We start from the raw sequence: 24,414 nt of genomic DNA on the forward strand, positions 1-24,414 counted from the left end.
GTGTAGCTCAGAGATGTCTGTTATATATACCTGCCAAAGAACAGTCGCAGGAACAGACATGACATGAATGATAATATGGGTCACACACACACACACACACACACACACACACACACACACACACACACACACACACACACACACACACACACACACACACACACACACACACACACACACACACACACACACACACACACACACACACACACACACTCAACAAGAAGAGAGAGAGAGTGGGGGGGGGAGGGGGAGAGAGAGAGAGAGAAACCCCGCCCCAAGACTACAGCACTGCTGCAGTAAGACAAAATACACACACGGGATCGCACGCACGCACACACACACACACACACACACACACACACACACACACACACACACACACACACACACACACACACACACACACACACACACACACACACACACACACACACACACACACACAGGGTGTCAGGGTCCCACCCTGTCTGCAGCAATGCTGCTGCAGTCAGAGAGAGGCGCTTTCATAACAGCCCTCTGCAAGTGGCATTCTACTGCCCTCCAGTGGGCTGATGGGTTCAGCGTCAATCACCACCTATATTCAGTAGTGAATACAGTACATTCACTCAAGTTGAACAGTCTCTATTACATCCCCCTTGTAGCCCCACTGTACAGTTATAGAAAGGACAGATTAAACCCCTATATGAATGATAAATAATAAGAGGGAAGATACATTGAATAAGATATAAAAGGAGTGACAAACAAAAACTAAACAAAATACACACACACACACACACACACACACACACACACACACACACACACACACACACACACACACACACACACACACACACACACACACACACACACACACACACACACACACACACACACACACACACACACACACACACACAAGCCAGAGACAACAAATGCTCTGAACTTCTTAAATGCAAGTCCAAACTAGCCAAGTGCAAGCGCTTCGACAGTGATCTCCAAACCAAACTGCACAACCTAAAAGCCCAGTGTAACAAGCTAAGAAACGGTGTAATTGCCATGACCAAATCAGCCAAATGTAACTTTATCAATGATAAAGCCGAGGAAATAAAAAACAATCCTCGGGAGCTATGGAAGTTACTAAACAACCAACTAGGCTGTGGTCGGAAACTAAAAACCAGGTTTACTAACATAAACATCAAATCGAATAACACCCTCATCACTGACAAACTCGATGTAGCCAACCACTTGAACATCTTCTTTACAAACATTGCAACAAAGCTGGTTAGCAAACTGCCCTCCCACTCTGGGCGTTTTGGTGTAGAGCACATCAAAGCCTTCTACAAAAACCTTGGTGTTTGTAAAGATGATTTTAAAATGGCAATGGTAACAACCGAGGAGGTACTTAAAAAACTGAGTGCCCTCCAACCCCACAAGGCCACTGGCCATGACAATATCCCCTCCAAATTTCTCAGAGACTCAGCCTTTTCCATAGCTCCAGTCATCACCCACATAGTTAACCTCTCCATCAAACAGGGACAGGTCCCCCAAGATTTTAAACTGGTCAAAGTAACCCCCTTGTACAAAAAAGGGAGTAAATTAGAACCCGGCAACTACCGCCCTATTTCTATTCTAAGCTCCATCTCGAAAGTGATGGAAAAAATAGTCTATGAACAGGTTGAAAAGTATCTTGCCACTAATAAATTGCTGTACGAGTTCCAATCTGGTTTCAGAACATCCCACTCCACTGACACATGCCTCCTCTATTTGAGCGATCACATCAAACACGAGGTGGATGCTGGAAAATACTGCGGCATGGTCATGCTGGACCTCCAAAAGGCTTTTGACACCGTGAACCACTCCATACTGGTTAACAAGCTTAGGGTTAGGGTCGTCGACAGAGTACAGCATCTTGCAATGGGTCTGGTCCACAAGATTCGATACACCACCAAGATACCCATGTACCTGTCTAAATACTTCCTTAATGTAAACGAAGTCCACACCCACAACACCAGAGGGAGTGCAACAAACCATGTACAACCCAGATTCGGCACAAACAAGGGACTAAATTATTTTCGCTCCTATGCCACAAAAATGTGGAACGCCCTACCAACAGTCATTAAGACATGTGAATCCCTTGACTCCTTCAAAACCGCTCTCAAAGGGCACCTACGGATGGCTGCAATTCGAAACTGGCCTCTGTAAAATCTGAATCCCCCCCACCCCCCCACCCCATTTTCCCTCACTGTATATTGTATCTTTTCCCTTTTTTGCTTCCCATTATGATGAATTCCTGTTCTGTTCTTTAGCTACATAGAAATGTCTATTTGTATGTCTCTAAATGTTTGTATGTCTTTAAATGTTTTGATGAATTGAACAATGTGGACCCTGTTGTAAACAAGTGTAATGCTTATTGGGTCGTCCACTCACAGTTGACAGTCTTTGTATTGAGTTTGTGCTTAAAATGTACTGTAAATTCTACAAACTGTTAATAAATATTTCAATCAATTTCAAAAACACACACACACACACACACACACACACACACACACACACACACACACACACACACACACACACACACACACACACACACACACACACACACACACACACACACACACACACACACACACACACACACACACACAGTTACAACAACAATACCGACGTTTTCCCCTGGAGGGAGACAGAGGCCGCGGGATGTAAACAGAGCGATGATATGAAGTCCTTGTTTGACGATTGCCACAGCAACTTAAAAGCGTTGCCGTCCGAGCGTTGCTCTGCCTCTGCGGTTTAGTTTTAGTTTAGTTTGTATATGAATGAGTTTCATTTGAACATGTCCACGTATCAGAAGACAAAGCTTCAGAAGGAATTCATCGGACCAACGCCTCACTCTGGAGCTGTGGTGAGTTTATTTATGAAGAATCATTATTTTTATTTCATTTGTTTGTTTGTTTGTTTGTTTGTTTGTTAACCAATTCCAAGGAACCCCAGATTCTGAGAGTATTTGGTTCCATTTCTTACCCTCAGTTACTAACCCGTAATTGGGTCCTTTTAGTTCCATACATTCTCAGATTTACAGATCTGTAAGAGTCCATTTGTACACTCTGAGAGTTACAGACCCGTAAGGGTCCATTTGGTTCCAGACAAGGGTCCATTTGTACACTCTCAGAGTTACAGACATACAAGGGTCCATTTAAACCCCTTCAAGGAACCCAGAGGGTCCCTGGATCACACTTTAGCCCGGTTTCCAGCCTCACACCACCCCACCCCACACCACCTACCTATCCCACCGTTTCCACTGCACGGAATTGGGCTGAGTGGTGTCAAAGTGGTACTAAATGAGTGCCTAAAAAGTACCCACTCCAGGATGGGTCTGGGCTATAGGCTAAATGGGGCCAAACACTTCATAATGACCAGAGTTTGCATGTTCTCCCCGTGTCCCCTAGGGTATAGGACTATAGGTATACCCTCACATGTTCTCCCTGTGTCCCCTAGGGTAGGTACCCTCACATGTTCTCCCCGTGTCCCCTAGGGTAGGTACCCTCACATGTTCTCCCCGTGTCCCCTAGGGTAGGTACCCTCACATGCTGTTCTCCCCGTGTCCCCTAGGGAAGGTATACCCTCACATGTTCTCCCCATGTCCCCTATAGGGTACGTACCCTCACAAAAAAACATGCAGTAATCCTGGTCTCTAAACTGCCTCCCCCTGGTCAGCGCCTGATGGAGGGGAAAGGAACTGTTTGGAATAAAGTGTTCCTTCCATGAGCTACGTCCAACCGGGGAAACTCCCCCTGTCAGGTGAAAAGAAGCGGCTTGGACTCCTCATGCATTGAAAGAAGCATGAGGTCAGTCCGTTGCTCTCGCCAGCTTGGCAGAGGGAGTGTATAGCCCAGGATTTCATTGATTAGATAATTGACACTGGGTGAAAAAATTGGTTACAAATTTGTGGGATACAAATTTAAGAGAGATTTTGTTGTTGTTGTTATAATCCATTATCATAGTTGTAATAAATCATAATACTTTATATTCTATTATAATTATCACAGTTCACACAGCGTCCATGTGGTTCTCGCCTGCTCGAGTACTCCTCTCCTGTGTTAGGCAAGAAACAATGACCTCCACCTCCCTCCATCCATCCATCCATCTTCAACCGCTTATCTGTAGTCGGGTCGCGGGGGCAACAGCTCCAACGACTCTACTCCGAGTCTCTCTCGTGTGACTGAACTTCTCACCCTATCTCTAAGGGAGATGCCAGCCACCCGTTGAAGAAAACTAATTTTGGCCCGTAACTCTGAGTGTACAAATGGAACCAAATGGACCCTTACAGGAATCAGCCCAGCTCCTAATCCAGACAACAGACTTGTCAAAACTCGACTATTGTAACTCCCTCCTTACTGGCCTCTCCAGCTGATCCAAAATGCCGCAGCTCGCTTGGTCTTCAACCAGCCAAAATTCTCACATGTCTCCCCCCTGCTCCGCTCCCTTCACTGGCTCCCGGTCGCTGCCTGCACAGAATACAAAACTCTGATGCTGGCATTCAAAGCAACCAAAGGTATGGCTCCCCCTTATCTTGCAAGTATGATTGAACCCTACAAACCCTCCCGCGCACTCAGATCAGCCAACGCAGGGAAGCTGGAAGTACCCTCACTAAAAACGCCGGGACAACGCTCCACACGTCCCAAACTCTTCTCCCTTCTGGCTCCAAAACTGTGGAATGCTGCACTTCCCATTGCAGTCAGAACTGCAGCATCACTCCCAATCTTCCGCCGTAGTCTGAAAACCCACCTTTTCAGACTCCATCATGGCCCATAGCACTTATCCTACCCCCTTAGATAGCATTTCTGTAGACTTAGATAGCATTTGATACAGACTTATAGCATGTTATGTAGACAGCACTATAATTGCATTGTATATAGTCATAGCACGCCATAGTACATATATGTATAGCATAATAGTATAGATATATAGTTTATATGTATAGTCTCATAATATAGATATTCCACTGTTACTTTCTTAGCTTACGCATGTTTAATGATAAATGCTTTTTTTGTGATGTATTCCCATGCTTTTTGTTCTTGCTTAATATAAGTCACTCTGGATTAAGAGCGTCTGCTAAATGCCTAAATTGTAAATTGTAAATTGTACAGTGTCTGTAACTCTGAGATTGTAGCACTGAGAAAACTGTTGCGCCTTTCTTTGTCCTTTTTTTCAAACTTGACTACGGTAGCGGTGGTCTCAAAAACATAAGGGAAACTTTGACAGGAAAAGACTCGCTCACCGTATAGAAAAAGAAGTAAAACTCCTTAGACTGAGACTTAGAATTTTTTTTTTCTTTTCTTTTATCATGCTCTTATGGTGCTCTGTGCTCATGGTGCAATTAAAAAGCAAACGTTTCGGTCCTAAGACCTTCGTCAGTGCTATATGAGTGCTATATAAAGAAAAAATATTTTTCTAAGTCTCAGTCTAAGCCAGTTTTACTTATTTTTCTATACGGTGAGAAAGTCTTTTCCTGTCAAAGTTCCACTCTGAGAGTGTACAAATTTAACCAAATGAACCCTTACGGGTCTGTAACTTTGAGTCTGAGAGTGTACAAATGAAACCAAAGGGACGAGTTATAGTGCTCTCTCTAACGTTTACCAATGAAAGCATCAAAGACATCTATACATGTTTGATGCCTTTCAGAGAGAGGAGGTGGAGGGGGGAGAGTGTTTACACACACACACACACACACACACACACACACACACACACACACACACACACACACACACACACACACACACACACACACACACACACACACACATAGTATCCCTTTAATTAAAACATTTATTTTTAATGTGTTAATAAAAAAGCGGGCGAGAGTGGTGACCTCATCCCGGCCCCGCCCCCCAGACCACCTGTTCGCGGAGAGGAGGCGTCAGGAGGCCTCCCGCCACCAGGGGACAGACTTCTGCAGGAAGCAGCAGGCTGCGTGGCAGCTGAAGAACGAGTGGGAGCACAGCACGGGCCAGAGGTTCGTCCGTGAGACGGTGGACCGACACGCCCAGCTGGCCCTGGAGCGCTGTCACATGACCACTGAGGAGAGACGTGATAGGTCAGTGCCACATGACCACATCACCACTGAGGAAGGTAACAGCAGAGTAGGAGAGTAGCGACACGCTTTGATCTCGCTGCAAAGCGGGTGCCTATGGGCTATAGTTCCAAACATTGCTCCTATGCCTGGAACTGTCCCATTGAGATAGAATGAGCACTTCCGCATTCCATTGTTACAATGGGAGTCAACGCTAGTGTCGCCACTCTCTTACTAGATTATTCTGGGTAACAGGTACCGTCGCCCATAATCCATCTCGCACTCGTTTTCTTTCCCACCGATCTCACGCCGACCGCTCGGTGCGGTGGTTAATTTATTCTTTGTTTTGTTTTACTGAGAATAAGGTTAGAAATAAGTAAATAGGCGGCACGGTGGCACAGTCGGTAGTGCTGTCGCCTCACAGCTAGAAGGTCCTGGGTTTGATTCCCGCTGGGGGCGCTGTGGGCGCTGGGGCAAGTGAGGTACCCTCACAAAAAAACATGCAGTAATCCTGGTCTATACTGCCTCTCCCTGGCCAGCCGGGGTGCCTGATGGAGGGAAAAGGAACTGTTCGGAATAACGTGTTCCTTCCACACGCTACGTCCGGCGGGTAAAACTCCCCCCCTTTCAGGTGATAAGTAGCGGCCTGCTCTCTCCTCATGCGTTGAAGGAAGCATGAGCTCAGTTCGGGCCTCTCCCCAGGTCAGCAGACCGACAACCTCCCTCTATCCCTAACCTAACTATAACCGCAAGCACGGGAGCAGTGCATGTTCGAGTGCTAGTCCGACCGTTGTTCCCGCATGTCAGACTAATGCTCCGTCGGAATTACGTTCGGATCCCCCCAGGATTACAGCTTAGGGCTAGGCAATTGGCACCGGGTGAAAAAAGATCTGATATAATATAGTATATGTAGCTGTCCCAGCAATGGGTATTTTGTGATATTTAATTTTATTGTTTACCTTTCTAAAAATGTGATTTTTGTTTTGGGTAACATATTGTATTTGTATGGTGTGTGGTGCCTTGCCTTTTATTGCTCATTTCATTATGACCTGTTGTAAGGGCATGCAGGTAGGTGATTAGTGTTGCACCTGTGTGAGCTAAACTCAGTCAGAACAGAGTTTCAGTGGTGCAAGGAGCTCTTCCTAAAGAAAAAGTTTCCTTAAAATAAAGAATATAAGATACAGATAACGTGACTCTCCTAAAATAATTGGCAGAAGGCGCACACGGTATATGTTATGTTGTTTTGTTTGTAAACAGTATTGTCATTTCATCGTTTTTTTTGAACATGTGAATGTAATGGAAGTTTCATTGTGTATTGTGAATGTGGAGTATTTCATAATGTGGACAATGTCATGATTATGGACACTTTAAAAGGACAGCTCAACTGTCAAAGAGGACATTCATGATTCATATTTCATGTTAATAATTCATTGTGTTAAAAAGGATATTGTTTGTTTTGTGTTGCAGTTTTTCACGTTATAATAAATTGCCAGTTGGAGCGTTGTCATTCTGCTGGTTGAAGAGCTTTAAGAGCGGTTATAGTATAATATATATATTATGTTAATATAATATAATGAATCTAATATTAACCCTTTCCAGACTGCGCTTCATGCTACAGACAGAGGAGCAGGACCTGCAGAGGGAAATGGAGGCCAAGCAGGAGACGGTTCTGGAGAGACAGGCCCGGATGAGAGAGCGAGCAAGGACTCTGAAGGAGCAGAGAGAGAGAGAGAGGCTGCAGCTGGTGGAGGACAAGATGGAGCAGCTGTACAGGTATAGGGGGCGTCCCTATTGGAAACCCAGCCAATAGGAAGACAGAGGCTTAAGTCATTTCAGCCCGTCCCTATTGGTCGTCTAAGAGCTCCTCTGCACTTTGGGGCCTTTAGCATGCTGTGAACTGGAGTTGTGGCTGTTTAAAAGCCCAGCCAATAGGAACACAGGGCTTTTGCTCCCCGAAATCACGCACAATTAGCGTCTTTTCTCACCAAGTGGGCTGAGTGCCATAAAAAAGTGATAAAACTATGCCTATACGCCTGACGTTTAAAATAAACGGCAACATCACGCTGCCATCTGGTGGTGTCCGTCACAGAAGGGGTGTGATGTTTGAGGAGGAAACGGCCCTTGGCGACCCTCTTGGGTCCCAGCTGATCAGACGCCACTCTGCTATGCATTTTATTTTCGCGCGTGGGTTTTTTTTGAGGGGCGCTAGACCCTCCTACATCCAGCTTTTGTCCCCACAAACCATGTCTTAAACAAACATTAAATTCCCATTGACAATGAATGGAGAATGGAGAATCATAGTGTCTCAGCAAACAGGCATAGTGTCTATTTTACGTCATGATAATGTATGATGATGAGAGCGCTACTCACTTCACACGGTGTGATTCTTTTTGAGGGGTGCTAGCCCCTCCTATATACAGCTTTTGTCCCCCACACGTCTCGATATTTGCCATTGACAATGAAAGGAGAAATTAGGTAAAATGTCCGCCAAATATGATGTAAATTTAACCAACCCAGTCACATAAATTCAGTTGTTCATGAGATAATGTATGATGATGTATAATGATAAGAGCGCCCCTCACTTCACACGGGTGTGATTTGTTGTCATTTCCGCTCCAGAGAGCAGAGCGAGGAGCTTCGCGCGACGCAGACCAAGCGCCGTCAGGACCAGGTGTGCGTGGAGCGTGGCGTGCAGCTGCGCAGCGCGCAGGAAGAGCGCCGCCAGCGGCAGGAAGAGGAGGTGCTCTACGCCGGCCTGTGGGAGGCGGACCGGCTGGCCAAAGAGGGGCGGAGCCAGGAGGAGGGGCGGAGACAGAGGCGGAGCAACCAGGATGTCCTGGCTCACCTGCAGGTCGTTATCACTTTTTTCATTATTATTTTCTTTTCCTTTTGTGACTTAAACAGATCGTGACATTTTTTCATATTAGTTTTAGGTTTTCTGAGCTCAATTGCACCCAAAAAAACTTTTAACATTCAGTTGATTTTCTGTGGTCTGGGGATTTCTGGCTCAAACAAGAGCTCTGATTTGCCTGTGAACTGTGATGTAACAGTCCACAAATCCCATATATGACATGATGCGCCAGCAGATGACGCGCAGCAGATGAGGGCATTTTGCCTGTTTTCATTGCTGCTCAAAAAGAACATTCAAAGTGCAGGTTGTGTGTGGGATGGGAGGTCATAATTTGTTTTATAAAAATTAATGTCATGAACGCTTTAATGTTTCAGTTTAGTTTTAACTGTATTTTTTATTTATTTTTGTAAAAGGGTTAGTTTTGTTTTATATTGTAACTTCAAAAAGCAGAGAAAATAGCAGCTGATGGAGAGTTGATAACTAAAAGGCGTAAAATTAAACGAAATGGACTTTTACCGTTCCATTTAAATTATTGTTAAACATCTGCATTAATTAATTTACAAGAAGTTTACACAATAGCCTATACCCAGTTAGAGAATGTAGAATAATAATTGTTATTTTGAACGTTTGCCTGTTATCTCTCCTAATGGTATAGCAACATCAATACATCATGGAATTGTGGACAAAAAAAACCTTATCCAACAACAAAATATTCTTTAGTTTTGGGTCTGAGAGGCTAAATGTCATCAAATGGTGGTCTGTGGCTCAAATGGGTCTGAGAGGCTAAATGTCATCTAATGGTGGTCCGTGGCTCAAATGGGTCTGAGAGGCTAAATGTCATCAAATGGTGGTCTGTGGCTCAGATGGGTCTGAGAGGCTAAATGTCATCAAATGGTGGTCCGTGGCTCAAATGGGTCTGAGAGGCTAAATAAATAATGCTGCATGTATGAAAAATAGGATGAAAAGGGTTGAAAACCACTGGATTAGTTTGACCTGTAATGACCCTGGCTCACCTCCAGGGGGTAGTGTGTTAATGAACTCTTCTGCTCATCTGTGCAGTCTCAGGTGGAGGAGGCGGAGCAACAGAGACAGGAAGCCAAGCAGCTCAAAGAACAGGAAGCACAACTTGTGGTGAGAAAGTGTGTGTGTGTGTGTGTGTGTGTGTGTGTGTGTGTGTGTGTGTGTGTGTGTGTGTGTGTGTGTGTGTGTGTGTGTGTGTGTGTGTGTGTCCATCGCAGAGGACAGACAGAGACTATGTGTGTGTGTGTTGTCCATCACAGAGGACAGACAGAGACAATGTGTGTGTGTTGTGTCCATCGCAGAGGACAGACAGAGACTATGTGTGTGTGTTGTGTCCATCACAGAGGACAGACAGAGACAATGTGTGTGTGTGTGTGTTGTGTCCATCGCAGAGGACAGACAGAGACTATGTGTGTGTGTGTGTTGTGTCCATCGCAGAGGACAGACATAGACTATGTGTGTGTGTGTGTTGTCCATCACAGAGGACAGAGACAGAGGCGCTGCGTGCGGAGCAGCATCAGGCTGGCGTCCAGAAGCAGAGGGACCAGGAGGCTCTTCGCAGACAGCTGGACGGATGTCTCCGCCTGAAGACGTGCCGTCTGTCCCGCGAGCTGCGCGACCAGCAGGCCGTGGACGCCCGTCTCCTGGAGACACTCGTCTCCCAGGACAACGACGAGGAGCAGGAGGCCGCGCGCAGGAAGGTGACGATGGATGGATGGATGGATGGGTGGGTGGGTGGGTGGGTGGATGGATGGGTGGATGGACGGATGGATGGATGGATGGGTGGGTGGATGGATGGGTGGATGGACGGATGGATGGATGGGTGGGTGGGTGGACGGATGGATGGGTGGGTGGGTGGATGGATGGGTGGATGGACGGATGGATGGGTGGGTGGATGGACGGATGGATGGGTGGGTGGATGGACGGACGGATGGATGGGTGGGTGGGTGGGTGGACGGATGGATGGGTGGGTGGGTGGATGGACGGATGGATGGGTGGGTGGGTGGGTGGACGGATGGATGGGTGGGTGGGTGGGTGGGTGGATGGATGGGTGGATGGACGGATGGATGGATGGATGGGTGGGTGGATGGATGGGTGGATGGACGGATGGATGGATGGGTGGGTGGGTGGACGGATGGATGGGTGGGTGGGTGGATGGATGGGTGGATGGACGGATGGATGGGTGGGTGGATGGACGGATGGATGGGTGGGTGGGTGGATGGACGGATGGATGGGTGGGTGGGTGGGTGGACGGATGGATGGGTGGGTGGGTGGGTGGGTGGGTGGGTGGATGGATGGGTGGGTGGGTGGATGGACGGATGGATGGGTGGGTGGGTGGATGGACGGATGGATGGGTGGGTGGGTGGATGGACGGATGGATGGGTGGGTGGACGGACGGACGGACGAGTGGGTGGGATGATGGATGGACGGACGGACAAAAAACATAAAAAATAAATAAAAGTTGAATTTTATACCGGAAAATGTCAATTCATTATGTCAGCACTACAGCGGAGCGGACAGACGGTAAAATCTCTACCAATGTCCTGATGTCACTCGCTCAGGGCCGTAGAAGTTTCATTTTTAATTGGCTCATATAAGCACTGTGGTCTAAAAATAAATAAACTGTCTCAGCGATATTGTCAGGGAGGTGTCTCTGTGATGTCACAACAGTCAGTGATATTCATAAGCAACCTAAGAACCTAACATCTGTCTATATCTGTATAATGGAACTATGAGTGGCGCGGTGGCTCAGGGGTAGAGTGGCTGGATGGTAACCGCAAGATTGCCAGTTCGAACCCGGGGTCCCCCAGAGTTAGTGTCGAAGTGTCCTTGAGCAAGGCACTGAACCCCTAATTGCTCCTGATGTGCTGGTTGGTGCCTTGCATTGTTTCTGCCACCATCGGTGTAAGAATGTGTGTGAATGGGTGAATGTAATGCACAATCTATGTAAAGCGCCTTGGATAAAAGGCGCTATTTAATTGCACCATTTACCATTTACACTATAGAGTGCTACAGTATGTCTTCATAATATGCTATCTAAATTAAATGAGTTTAGCCTTTGCATACGCCTGTAAGGTCGTCGAGGCTAGGGCAAGTGCTACGGCAAGTGCTAATACATGCCTAAATTGTAAATTGTGTGCGTGGTGGTGGGTGGTGTGTGGTGCGTGGTGCGTGCGTGTTGCGTGGTGTGTGGTGCGTGCGTGTTGCGTGGTGTGTGGTGCGTGCGTGTTACGTGGTGTGTGGTGCATGCGTGGTGTGGTGCGTGGTGTGTTGTGTGTGTGGTGCGTGCGTGGTGGTGCGTGCGTGGTGTGTTGTATGTGGTGCGTGGTGCGTGCACGCAGCTTCAGCGGCAGCAGGAGGAGAGACAGTACCGCGACTACCTCCAGGAGGAGAGAGACGAGCAGAGGAGAGATGAGCAGGAGGAGGAGCTCCGCGTTGGAGAACAGCTGCATGACATCTGGAGAGAGAGAGAGGAGCGGAAACATCTGGAGGGGCGAGCAAGGAGCAGGCTGATGAGAGACGTGACGGATGTGAGACGTCTGCAGATCCAACACCGATGTAATTATGATAACTTAATATATAATATCAGCCGGCCGCACCCTGCCCGGCCCTTCTGGCAAATGCCAGAATTGGCAGACCGTCCTGCATAGGGCCACTTGACTCCTAGAACCGGCACTGACTGTTTGACATGGTGCTGTCAAACAAATCTATGAAAGCACTTCGCCTGGAAAGGAGCCAGCTTAGGTGGTTCGGGCACCTGTTTAGAATGCCTATCGGGCGTCTACCTATGGAGGTCCTCGAGGCACGTCCCACTGGGAGGAGACCCCGAGGCAGACCAAGGAGGAATCACATCGACTCACTGGCCTTGGAACGTCTCGGGATCCCCCAGGAGGAAGTCACTAAATGTTGCTCTGGAGAGGGAAGTCTGGAGGTCTTTGGTGGAGCTGTTGTCCCGCGCAGAGCCGAAGAGTTTGATCAATCCTCAAGGTTATAAGGGTATGTATTAGCCTATACACAGACAGCGACTGATCAGCCTATTTTGGACGATATGGGTCTTTTCTCGAGTCAGTGTGTAGTCTCACTAGTCTGTGGTTAGGTCTCTTTGGTGAATTCTTGATCAGTGTTATTGGGCGCGTTCGGAAATAGCGCACTGAGCCCACTGTGCAATGCAAACTAATAGGCGAGTGTGCTCCGGTGTGGTATTTCCGAACGCGCCCTTTATGTCACGCCTCAAGAACAACTACAAAAGAAACCCGATTAGCACTTTTTAACACCTCTCTTGGACGGCCGGTGTCTCTCAAGTCAGACTGTTGCCTGAGGAACAACAGGGGAGGCGCTGTTTTCCCGAATATTTGACGATGGGATTCTCAGATTGCCGGCGGAGAGGTCCAAAATGTTCGGAATTCCCAGAAAATATGTAATGTAAATGTAAAATGTCCACGAAAATCTTCATGGGGGCCGAAAGGGGCCCTAGGATTCTTCATGGGGGCCATGGCCCCGTGGCCCCCACAGACTCTACGTCGCTGGTCCCGCGACCCGACTACGGATAAGCGGTTGAAGATGGGTGGATGGATAATCACAGCTTAAAAAATAATTAATCATGATTAATCACCATTCGAACTATGTCCAAAATATGTCATGTTTTTCTGTATATTGTTGTGTCATACGAATGTATGTACAGTATGTTATTATTGTTCATAACAATCCAGTGTGGCAGGATAGGTGTCGCTGTAAATTGTGCAGCCTTTTAAGGGTGTGTGTGTGTGTGTGTGTGTGTGTGTGTGTGTGTGTGTGTGTGTGTGTGTGTGTGTGTGTGTGTGTGTGTGTGTGTGTGTGTGTGTGTGTGCGTGCGTGCGTGCGTGCGTGCGTGCGTGTGCATGCGCGTGCGCGAGCGCCAGTGGATCAGAACATGCAACAGCAGCTGCAGTTGGATGCAGAGAAGACTGAGCTGACCAGAACTGTCCAGGATGTCAAAGTGTTGGACGAGGAACAGAAGAGATGGTACGTTTTAAACAGCTTCAAGGATCTACAATTCTACACCTTAGATCTGTTTAAAACGCATGCTGTAGATTCTACAGCATTCTACAGCATGCTTTTTAAGTTACCCATTTACTGTAGACCCGAGACCAGATTCAACACAATGTCCTCTAAAACATGACAGTATCAGTGGTTTTTTCAATTTATTTCATGTCAAGGACTTGAATTAGGCTATAGCCTATGTAATTGGCCCGGACCCCAATCTCAAAATATGTTGTTGTTCCAGGGAACCCCCCCCCCCCCTCCCAGAAGCAAAGATTTGAATTAAAAAAAAACGTTCACTGGGAAATAATATATATTCAAAGATTTGCACATATTTTCACGATTTGAGCACCACATTTGAGCACCAAAAGGGGTTCCCGCCCTGAATGGGTTAAAAAGATTTTTAATAATTAACCCTAGAACACTAAACACAGGTGATTTTCACCCGGACGATTATATTTTAGTACTTTCACAATGTTGCTGATGTCTGAGGTGGGCGGGTCTTTCAGTACCTTCATGATGCTCAGTGACATCATAATGTTGCTGATGTCTGAGGTGGGTGGGTCTTTCAGTACCTTCATGATGCTCAGTGACATCATAATGTTGCTGATGTCTGAGGTGGGCGGGTCTTTCAGTACCTTCATGATGCTCAGTGACATCATAATGTTACTGATGTCTGAGGTGGTGTCAGTACCATCATGATGCTCAGTAACATCGTAGAAGGTATGTTTGTTTCCCTGCCCACATTCCTGGTTATTTCTACAGGCAGGTGTTTGGGTGAATTTCACTCGTGTTTTGTGAGAAAAGAGGAAAATCCTATACACCCACAATGGACTTTTTTATTAAATTATTCTTCACTGGACCATTCTCACATATCTTAGGAAGTTCCCAACTTAATTTCTCTCTTTTTTTCCTTTTTCTTTTAATATCTTTTAATACGTTTTTCATCTATTTTTCGTTTTTTGTGATTCAAGAGTAAAAAAAAAAAACTCTACACAATTAGAGAATATAAAAGAACTGTTATTTTGATCAACGTTTGCTTGTTGTGGACAAAATGTTATCGATAACAAAATATTCTTTCGTTTTGGTTCTGAGAGGTTGAATCTCATGGTGGTCCGTGGCTCAAATGCCGAATAAATAATGGGTCTTGACATGAAAAGGGTTGAAAACCGCTGCTCTAAAGTATTATTTATTTGCCCCCCCCCCCCACCCCCCCCCCCCCCCCACCCCCCCCACGCCAGTCACAAGCAGAGCTGTGAGCAGTACCAGCAAGATCTTCTGGCTCAGATGAAGCACCGCCAGGGTCTGCTGGAGGCCGACCGGGCTCAGACGGAGACGGAACGCCAGCAGGGTCTTCTGGTCCAGGAGCGCTACCGCCACAAGATGGACGACATCTTGTCCCAGCCTCTCTCCTCCTCCTCCGCTGTCACGTCTGTCCACCCCTTTAGACGCTCAGCGGTGCAGTGTTGATTTTGTAAGGCATTTTTTTGTTTGCGTCATTTTATAGTCATTTTATTCACCTGGAATGTTTTAGTGTTTGTGTAGTCGGCTAGCTATGTTTCTATGTCAGTCGTTCTATGTCAGTCGATTTTTCAAAAATAGCAGACCTACAAGCTCTGAGCTATGAGCTTGTAGATCTGCTATCCTTCAAGGGGTCATGCCTATGTTCCCTCAGCCCTATGTTCCCTCAGCCCTAGTATGTTCTCCCATTTAAAAACAGACCCATGTTCCCTCAGCCCTATGTTCCCTCAATCCGATAAGTGCAAGTGTAACTAGAAAAAGTGCCCTTCCGGGCACAGGTCTCCACCAGGTTATCCACAGATCCGTGCAGTTAGAGGTAAAAACACTTTTCGGCCAGTTATAGCGCCACCTTGAGGCTGAGTTGAAATTGTTCATGTGGCATTTAGTCCTCGGCCTAGTGGGAATGTGGGTGCACAATTTCACGGAAATCACGCGATGTGTTCATGATTTGCAGCATTTTGTTTGAAACTGAGCACTCCTGTGAACTTTGGAAGCCAATCTTAACCAATCAGGATGGAGTGTGATAAATCTGAAAGACCCGTTTCGTTGAATGGCTCTAGAGAGACTGTGTACCAATTTGCGTGATGTTTGGACAAAATCTGTAGGTGTACTGTGCAAAAACTTGTTTTGCACAAAGCGGCCTCCTGGTGGCGCTATAACAGGCCGTTCTGGAAAGTTTGGGGCAGAGGTTCATGGTTGGCATCCAGGGAGTGTGTGTGCAAAATATGGCATCGAAAAACTTGTTTTGCACAAAGCGGCCTCCTGGTGGCGCTATAACAGGCTGTTCTGGAAAGTTTGGGGCAGAGGTTCATCGTTGGCATCCAGGGAGTGTGTGTGCAAAATATGGCATCGACCGGGTTAACGGTGGCCGAGATTAGCTGTTCACGGACACACACACGGACACACGGACGGACGGAGTGCAAAACATACTCTCCCCACATGCCTTCGGCCTGGTGGAGACAATAAATGTAATAGTGTAATAAGTATATTAGTGTAATAGTGTAATAAGTATAATAGTGTAATAGTGTAATAAGATACAGACAGCATTTTCTTCAGGAGGCCATCCAACTGGCTTATGCCAGTACAGGGTTTCAGCCTCCTGAATGCCTTAGGACCCAGGATGCTGCCATACCCTGCGTAGAGCAGGGTATGCTCTGCTGTGGGCCTCTGCTGGTAGAATCTAAATATTTGCGAGAAAAACAAAATAGGCATATTGTTTTACAGCCCAATAAATCGTCTTCCATTGGCCTTCATTGAGTTGATTGATTGACAGCTGACATGACAAGCCTCTGTTACGGGTCTCAGGGCTGCTGAGTACCTCATTAATAAAACTGAACCTGAATAAACATGGATAAAGACGGAGCAATGAGTGTTGCTTTTCTTTCCAGAATGTAACTGAGGGGAACCGGAAGCTGCGCTCCTTATATTGGGAGCCCAGAGAACCCACATGGGCTAGAACAAACGTTCCGTCCTCACTGCATGTTACACTTTGCTAGTGCAATTAATTCACAGTATTAATTGTAAATCTTCATAAAACAAAACCATTAAATAATTAAACAGACTCTTAAAACACATTAAGTTGGGTCACACTCTCCTGGTGCTGCCACACCTTTGTTGATTTACTCAACATTGGGCCTAATATTTGTCAGCCCCAGAGCCTATAGTTCAATCACATTGGAAGTGGCTCGGGAGGCATCCTTTGGTTAGACATAAGGTTGGTGAGGGGTGCGTTAAGACGACCGGATTAAGTTTGGTGAGGGGTGCGTTAAGGGTTAGGTTAGGTTTAGGTGTGCTGTCCCGTGGGAGTTTAGGTTAGGGTGAGGGTTTGAGATGGTTAACATCGGTAGACTACTTGACTGTGTGTGCGTGCGTTTATCTTGATTTGTGAGTTCTCTTGGCACAGTACCATGCATAACAAAACCATGCTGCTTCTATGCAACGATTGGTATGAAAAACATCGTTGAAGCTGAGAAGGGCCTGGAATGTTTTAGTGTTCGTGTAGTCGGCTAGCTATGTTTCTATGTCAGTCGTTCTTCGATTTTTCAAAAATAGCAGACCTACAAGCTCGTAGCGCGCCACTCTGGCACGCTATGAGCTTGTAGATCTGCTATTTTTCAAGGGGTCATGCCTATATGTTCCCTCAGCCCTATGTTCCCTCAGCCCTAGTATGTTCTCCCATTTAAAAACAGACCCATGTTCCCTCAGCCCTATGTTCCCTCAATCCGATAAGTGCAAGTGTAATAAATGTAATAGTGTAATAAGTATATTAGTGTAATAGTGTAATAAGTATAATAGTGTAATAGTGTAATAAGATACAGACAGCATTTTTTTTCCAATGAAATTGCCATTAGATGGTACTATTTCCCCCCAAAACAGCTCGTCTCGTCTTTTTTTCTCCTCATCTTTTTTCTCGTCTCGTCTTATTTTTCTCGTCTCGTTTCGTCTCGTCTTTTTTCTCTCATCTCGTCTTTGATTTCTCATCGCATTTGTTTTCTCGTCTCGTCCTTTTTTCTCGTCTCACCACGCATCAAGGAAGCAGGAACGACTGCAATTCATCTTAATGTATTTTATCGGTTGCACGGTCTGGGAAGAACCTGTTAAACAAGAGAATACCAGCACTCACGGAACTCACTCACGGAAGGAACTTTATTGTTTAGTATCATTTTTCAGTTCCTTGTTCCTTGTTCCTTGTATATATATATATTTTTTTTACCTTCCTTGTCAGGTTAAATGTGGTAATGTGTAAAAAGGCTGAGTCACACTTGTTGTTCACAGCGCACACCTGACAAAAGATATGAAATATTCAGACTGTACATGACCAAGACATCTCCCTTTAGGAAGGGTATGAGTATTTGTGACATGGGGTACCAGAGCTAAAGGAAACCCTAAGCAGAGCGTGCAAGTAGGCCATTTATGTAGTGTGCAACAAGCAAATATGCACTCGACAGAGTGCAGTTCTAGTTTCTGATATGTTGTAGTCACCCCTTTTTTATTTTATCCCACGATTTTGTAACCCATTTTTCACCCGTGTCAAATTATCTAATGTGATCCTGGGCTCTATGGGCCATGGGGAGAGCAACAGACTTGAACTCATGCTTCCTTCATGCCCGAGTGTCCAACTTGCTCCTTTACACCTGACAGGGGGGAGTTCCCTATAGCTGGTTGGACGTAGCGCGTGGAGGAACACGTTATTCCAACCAGTTCCTTTCCCCTCCATCTGGCACCAAGGGGGGGGGGGGGGGGGGGGGGGGGTTAGAGACAAGGATTACTGCATGTTTATTGTGAGGGTACCTACCCTAGGGGACACGGGGAGAACATGCAAACTCCACACAGAAAGGCCCTTTCGCCAACCCCGCCTCGGGTATGGGCACTGATGACGCGGAGGAGGAAACACGCCGCCAGCACCCACAGCGTCCCGAGCGGGAATCGAACACAGGACCTTATTGCTGTAAGGTGACAGCACACACTGGGCCTTAGTGCCCAGGTCACATAAAGAAGATGTTTAAGTAATTGGGCACATCAAGTTTGTCAGTGATGAGAGTGTAGTTCGATTTGATGTTGCATGCATGTGTCTCACGTGTGCTGGCTATTCAACTATAGGCGCGAGACCGGCAGAGCAGGTTGAGCGATGAATTAACTGGAAAAGAGGGCAATGAGTTGAGTACTGTATGCCCAGGTTTGGGCAGGTGCTGAGCAACGAACAGTAAATTAAGTATTAAGGACAGTAACAGTATTAAGGAAGAACAACACTACCAAAAATGTATTATTAGATAAAGACAATACATTTAAATATGGGTTTCGGATTTCGGCTCATGCATAATGCCTACAGTGTTTTTGTTTTCCTTTTGTGTGTATATTGATAGGTAACCTGTGACATATTTCTGCTATGTCCTTCTTTTTTTATCTATTTTTTTTCACTATGTCATTGTGTCTGGTTTTGCATGTCTTTATGTTGTGCTAAGTGTTTTTTTTTTTTATCTGTATGTGCTGAAAGAAGGGACATCCGCCACTTGCTGGTTCAGAGCAATCTGTATGTATCTGTATGTGCAACGTGGTGTTCAAGGAAGAACAACTCAAAACCATTTCCAATAACACAATTGAATGTGGAGGGACAGCATGCCAAAAAGGTTTCCTTGCATGGTGATGAACTCATTCGGTACAGTATAGGTATAGAGTTTCCAGAGATTGACAGCACGGTATTTGTCAGTCACGAATCTCACGATATACAGTATAAATAACAGCTGCAACACATGCACTCCGAAACAGAGTGTGGTGATTGTGCAGAATGTGCACCATGGCTTCCACCACTCTGGTGATGCTGGTCCTGATGGCATCGCTGGCCAGCGCATCCCACTTCTACGGCGGCAGCAACACCTTCACGGCCAGGGGAAGGAACCCAGATGGGACGTTCAGGGTGAGGGCACATTTTAACCTCTGTTCAACTTCTGCTTGTTTGGAATGATGCTTCAATTACTGTACTAAGCCATAAGGACAGGGTTGAAAAACTACAGGGAATTATTTTATTCTAATATTATTACACTATTGTGCTGAATATGTAAGACTATAGTTTTTTTCAATGGAAATATCCTAAAAAATGGGGTCATATTATAACCGGGGATTATAGCAATCATAACCTTATCATTATACATTAACAATTAGTATTTCTATATTTACCATTCATCTATATTAATCATTTGTTTCTCCAGTTTTTTGATTACTTACAATTTATGATACAAAATCACAATGACAAATACATTCTGGAATAGGACGGACATTTCCTTAAAGGGGCATTCCACTCATTTTCAACATTTTACTATGTCATTAATATACCTTTAGAGCTGTTAATAATAAAATAAGGCCCTCCATTCTGTGTTTCCTAGAACTGTAAGTATGAAAAAAATCTAACATGGTAAAACACATCATGATGTGTTTTACCATGTTAATGATTTTGAATAAACATAATGGACTCTTATTCTGGCCGCAAGGACATGCATGCATTGCACGAGCACGCACGCACGCATGCACGCACGCGTGCGCACACACACACACACACACACACACACACACACACACACACACACACACACACACACACACACACACACACACACACACACACACACACACACACACACACACACACTACTAGCAAAGCAGGCCCAAAAAAATAGCTGCCGGTTCTGTGAAAGCACCAAGGGTTCCAACTTAAGAATGTAGAACAGAACCAGTGGAAAACGTGCCACAGTGTACTATTGCCCCGGTTACATGTTCATTAGTTAGACAGAAGAATGTACAGCAAGGACATAAAAAGGTTTTATTTGTTTGTTTGGTTATGTGGAGAGCATGTATGCATGTACAGTATATATTCACTACATAGTATGACTTTCTTCCACAGGTGGTGATTCGCTCTAGAGTAACATATTCTGGAAGTCAACCGAACTCTAACATCAACTCCATCCTGAGTTGTTACCGTGGTGACTGTGGCAGCAAATCCCTTGATCAGAGTGGCAGAATCGACGGTGGCACTGGAAGACGACAACGTGACACATACACCGAAGGTGCGACCGTCGTATCAACAGATGTCTCAAGTAACAAACCTTTTGAAATGAGGTGAGTTATTTTACTCAAATTATATAAATTGTATGTTTTATTCCACTTAGTATTGACATCACTGGTCCATGCACTCAATTGTTTTACGTAAAAGTACCAATACTGCAATTTAGAACTACTTCGTTACTAAGTAAAAGTATGGAATTGAAAATGGATCTAAGTAAAAGTACAAAAGTATCGGCATCAAAATGTACTACAAGTAAAAGTACTCATTGTGCAGAATGTGCCATTTCACAAGTTCAAAATGTGTACAAAATCTATTGAAAATAGCAGATCTACAAGCTCACAATGCGTCGCGTTGAGACGCATTGTGAGCTTATAGATCGGCTATTTTCAAATGGCCGAAATGTATAGGGTTGAAGTGGTTAATGTATGTTTTCTAATCAAAATTAAAATCTCCAAAGTAACTACTTTAGTAACCAAAGTTTTCAAATAATTGTAGTGGAGTAAAAGTAAAAAAAATTGCTCTGATATGTATAGTGGAGTTGAAGTAAAAGTATTGGAAATTGTAAATACTCTAGTAAAGTACAAATACCTCAAAATTGTAGCCTACTTAAGTACAGTACTTAAGTAAAAGTACTTAGTTACTTTACACCACTGGTGTAGGAGCCAAAGAATGCTTAGCTACAGTATTTTGTCACTTGGTTGGTGATGGGTGTGGGCACCGCATTGACGTTCCGTTATTGGTGGGAGCGTCTGTGGGTGGCCCTTGGTAGTCAACAAATATGGGTGTCTGAACCAGCTCGCCCCTAAGGCTGTTTGAACTTTGAGGCAGGGTGAGCTGGGAGGATACACTTTGTTGACCGCACATATACTTTGTTAGTTTGATTCATTCACGTTTTGTTTGCTCACTGTTTGATTGTTATTTATTAGATTCTTTGCACATATTTATTGCATATATATATATTTATTTATTGTATTGTAATATTTTGTGCACTGAGCTATATAAACGTTTTAAACTTTGAGCTTGATTGGATATGAATCATTTTATCATTGTTTTATTGCGCGTCATTACAGTTTGTTTTAGCTCCCAGGTTTAGCCTGCCGGCATGAGTAATTTATTGGTAAATTATTATCAGCCACAACAACTGGTATCACTTCCAAGTGCAAGTCACTCACAATGGTTGTTGTTTCAATATGCCAGGATGGCCAGCTGCTGTTATACTACTCACGGATGGTCATGGTCACTGCTGACTCTGGTGGATTTGGGAACAAGGTCTGACACTGGAACACCAAACAGCTCTCCAGTCATTACCAGTCTGTCATTCCTGAGGTCAGTTTACTACCTATACTGTATGATCTCTTCTTTTTTTTAATGTTCTGTTTATTCTTTTTTTCTTTTTTTACAAATAGTAAGTAGTAAATTGAGAAATACAAATACAAAAAACACACACAACAACAAAACAACACAAATTTCAAATCAAGACAACCAAAGAACAATAAATAAACAATAAAAAAACAACTCCAATATATATAGTCAATATACAAATCAGTTCATGGTCACAAACATCATCCAGACAAGACATGTTGGCTAGTCAGGTGACAGCTATTCAGGTACAATAGAGGGCACGAGTGTAAGGCGGTCAACATGTGATAGAAAAGGCTGCCATGCTTTACTGAATTTGGAGATTGAGCCACGCAATGTGTATTATTTTTTTCTTTTTTCTTTTTTTTTTCAATTTTAAAAAGTATAGTATGTCAGATATCCAACGGGAATGTGAAGGGGGGTATGTTACTGTATATGTAGATCTAAAATAAATAATATGCTTGCACTGCACACTTTTTGGTTTAAAAGGTTAACTTACTTTCTGTCCATACTGCATGACTGTGTGTTATAGAGTTCCTGTTAACTGCCCAAGGTCATACAACATGATGGCCTTTGATCCTGATGGGGACCAGGTTGTATGCAGATATGGTACCTCCATACCAGAGTGTCACCAATGCACGCAGCCCTCTGGCTTCCGCCTGGATACGGTTAGTGGAGTTTTTTTTTCTTCTTCTCTTTTTTTTAACCCATTCAGGACGGGAACCCCTTTTGGGGTTCTTGTTGCTATGTACAGTATATTAGCAGCATAATTATTTTTTTCACTTTCTTTCTTATTTTCTTCTTTTTCCTCAGAAAACTTAGTTCAGTATTTAGAAGGTGTTTTTACAATCGGCCTCAGGTCCTAGGAGCCCCAGTTAAAAAAATTGGGGGCTTTTGCCTTTATTGATAGTCTGACAGGAAATGGGGAGAGATGTGGGGGGAGGGGAGACGTTGGAAAAAGTGATGGAAAAAGTACTCACATTTTGTTCAAAGTTCAAAATGTACTTGAGTAAAAGTACAATTAGTATTAGTATTAGTATTGGTATCAAAATGTACTTAAAGTACCAACAGTATAGAGAATATTTAGAAAACTGACTCGGGTGTGATATAATATAACATTTAAGGATCTTGTCTTCTATCGTCGCTCATCAAAATTGTCTCATTTTAGGATTCTTGCACATTGCACAGTAGCAATTGTACAATTGGCTCCTATATTTTCGAGTTGGTGGTTGAGGATTTCCCAAGGCGTAGCATCAATCTGGCCTACACGGATGGCTCTCGATCACACGTCTACCCGGGCAACTCCTCTCGTCCTCTCAGCAAGATTCCTCTACATTTCTCTTTTCATGGTAGGTAAACATGGTTGATGGTTGACAGCAGTGTTGTTTTCGTCGACTAAAACTATGACGAAAAATGTTCGTCGACTACCTTTTTCCACTGGCGAAAACAAATAAAAACTAGACTAAAATGTTAGGAGGGGACTAGTGGACAAGAGATCCAGTATAAGTCATTTTACACTTGGTTGCACTGCGACGCGTTGTGAGCTTGTAGATCGGCTATTTTTAGCAAGTGTAAAATCAGTCATTATGACGGCATCAAGGCCCAACAAAATACATTTCAGTCGACTAAATCAACCGTAGATTTTAGTCGACTAAAATCTTATTATATTTAGTCAACTAAAACTAAACTAAACACTAAAATGACTGAAACTAAAATGTGCCTAAAACTAAATGAAAGCTATATTCAAGAGACTATGACTAAAACTAAAATAAAAATGTGCTGCCAAAAACAACACGATGGACAGTATAACATTTTGAAGAACAGCGTTGTCTTTTCAATATGACTTTTGTGATTGGATGCCCCAGATAGGAAGTCAGCTACAGTCATGTGATTGGATGCCCCAGATAGGAAGTCAGCTACAGTCATGTGATTGGATGCCCCAGATAGGAAGCCAGCTACAGTTTGTGATTGGATGCCCTGATAGGAAGCCAGCTACAGTTTGTGATTGGATGCCCCAGATAGGAA

The 24,414-nt window shown here is 44.6% G+C and overlaps 1 protein-coding gene across 1 annotated transcript; it reads left to right on the forward strand.

The window, feature by feature from the left end:
* Positions 1–2,821: 2,821 nt before the first annotated feature.
* Positions 2,822–12,583, forward strand: cfap53 (cilia and flagella associated protein 53; the record flags this gene model as incomplete). Its single annotated transcript, XM_083759243.1, has 7 exons — positions 2,822–2,890; positions 5,844–6,085; positions 7,661–7,834; positions 8,681–8,912; positions 9,972–10,043; positions 10,415–10,633; positions 12,275–12,583. The coding sequence occupies 7 exons, from the start codon at positions 2,822–2,824 to the stop codon at positions 12,581–12,583; spliced, it is 1,317 nt and encodes a 438-aa protein (XP_083615369.1).
* Positions 12,584–24,414: the final 11,831 nt, after the last annotated feature.

The sequence above is a fragment of the Protomyctophum parallelum genome (assembly GCF_964188405.1).
Source record: "Protomyctophum parallelum genome assembly, chromosome: 2".
Classification (NCBI taxonomy): domain Eukaryota; kingdom Metazoa; phylum Chordata; class Actinopteri; order Myctophiformes; family Myctophidae; genus Protomyctophum; species Protomyctophum parallelum.